The 788-nt window shown below is 47.3% G+C and overlaps 1 protein-coding gene across 1 annotated transcript in view; it reads right to left on the bottom strand.

The window, feature by feature from the left end:
* The window catches only part of ZER1 (zyg-11 related, cell cycle regulator), a gene marked incomplete at its 5' end in the record, with an annotated part of 20287 nt that extends 19604 nt beyond the window's left edge, over positions 1-683 (bottom strand). The window contains one exon of the mRNA XM_015426455.1: positions 468-683. Coding sequence (XP_015281941.1) covers positions 468-683 — 216 coding nt within the window. The remainder of the gene's footprint in view (positions 1-467) is intronic.
* Between the last annotated feature and the right edge of the window lie 105 nt (positions 684-788).

Genomic DNA, 788 nt, shown 5'->3' with positions numbered 1-788 from the left:
ACAGCTCTTATCAGAACTACGGCTTGCCCAAGGTCATCCAGCAGGTGCAAGTGGAGGAGTGGGGAATTAAACCCGGTTCTCCCAGATTAGAACCCGCGCATTTAACCACTACACCAAACTGGCTACTTAGATTTTGTTTTTTTAGTTGTAGCTTGTTTGATAGATAAAAATGAAAACTGTCATTATTTGGGGAGGTAATCGATCCTGTATTAATGTAGCATATGTATTGTTTTATATGTTAAATAAAACAATTTGAAAAAACTGAGAGGATTTCCCCCCTTTAAATAAAGAGGAATCTCTGAGAATATGCTAATTGTACAAAAGGAGGAGTTAGTGAAAAAAAAGTCTGCTTGTGGTTTCCAACAGCTGCTGGATCACATGCGCAATGAAAATTCACAGGCAGCACCTCTAAAAACCACACTAAACGTAGCGAGAGTTTGAGCAGGCGCCTTTGGGACGACACTAACCATGACGAAGCCCATCTTGCCGACGGCTTCCTTGTGGTCGTTGTCCACCTGGCACACCAGGGCGTTGCAGAGATGGACGGCGATGCGCTGGATGGACTCGTCCTGCCGCGTCGGGTTCAGGATGTTCAGGAGCAGCTCGTTGACCCGGCGGTACTGGAATTCCAGTTCCTCTGGGATGCTGAAGTTGCACAGGGTCAGGCAGCAGTTGCGTTGCACCTGGGAAGGGGACACATGGGAGACGGATGGTTGGGCTGTCCAGAAGGATCACTCTATTGACACTGGTGCTTACTCCCAGGCAGGGATCATTTCGTAGAAAAAGAG

This window comes from Gekko japonicus, unplaced genomic scaffold (assembly GCF_001447785.1).
Source record: "Gekko japonicus isolate JY-2015 unplaced genomic scaffold, Gekko_japonicus_V1.1 scaffold1064, whole genome shotgun sequence".
In the NCBI taxonomy this organism is placed as follows: Eukaryota; Metazoa; Chordata; class Lepidosauria; order Squamata; family Gekkonidae; genus Gekko; species Gekko japonicus.
Note: the sequence above shows the minus strand (reverse complement) of the source record. Positions and strands in the feature narration are given on the sequence as shown.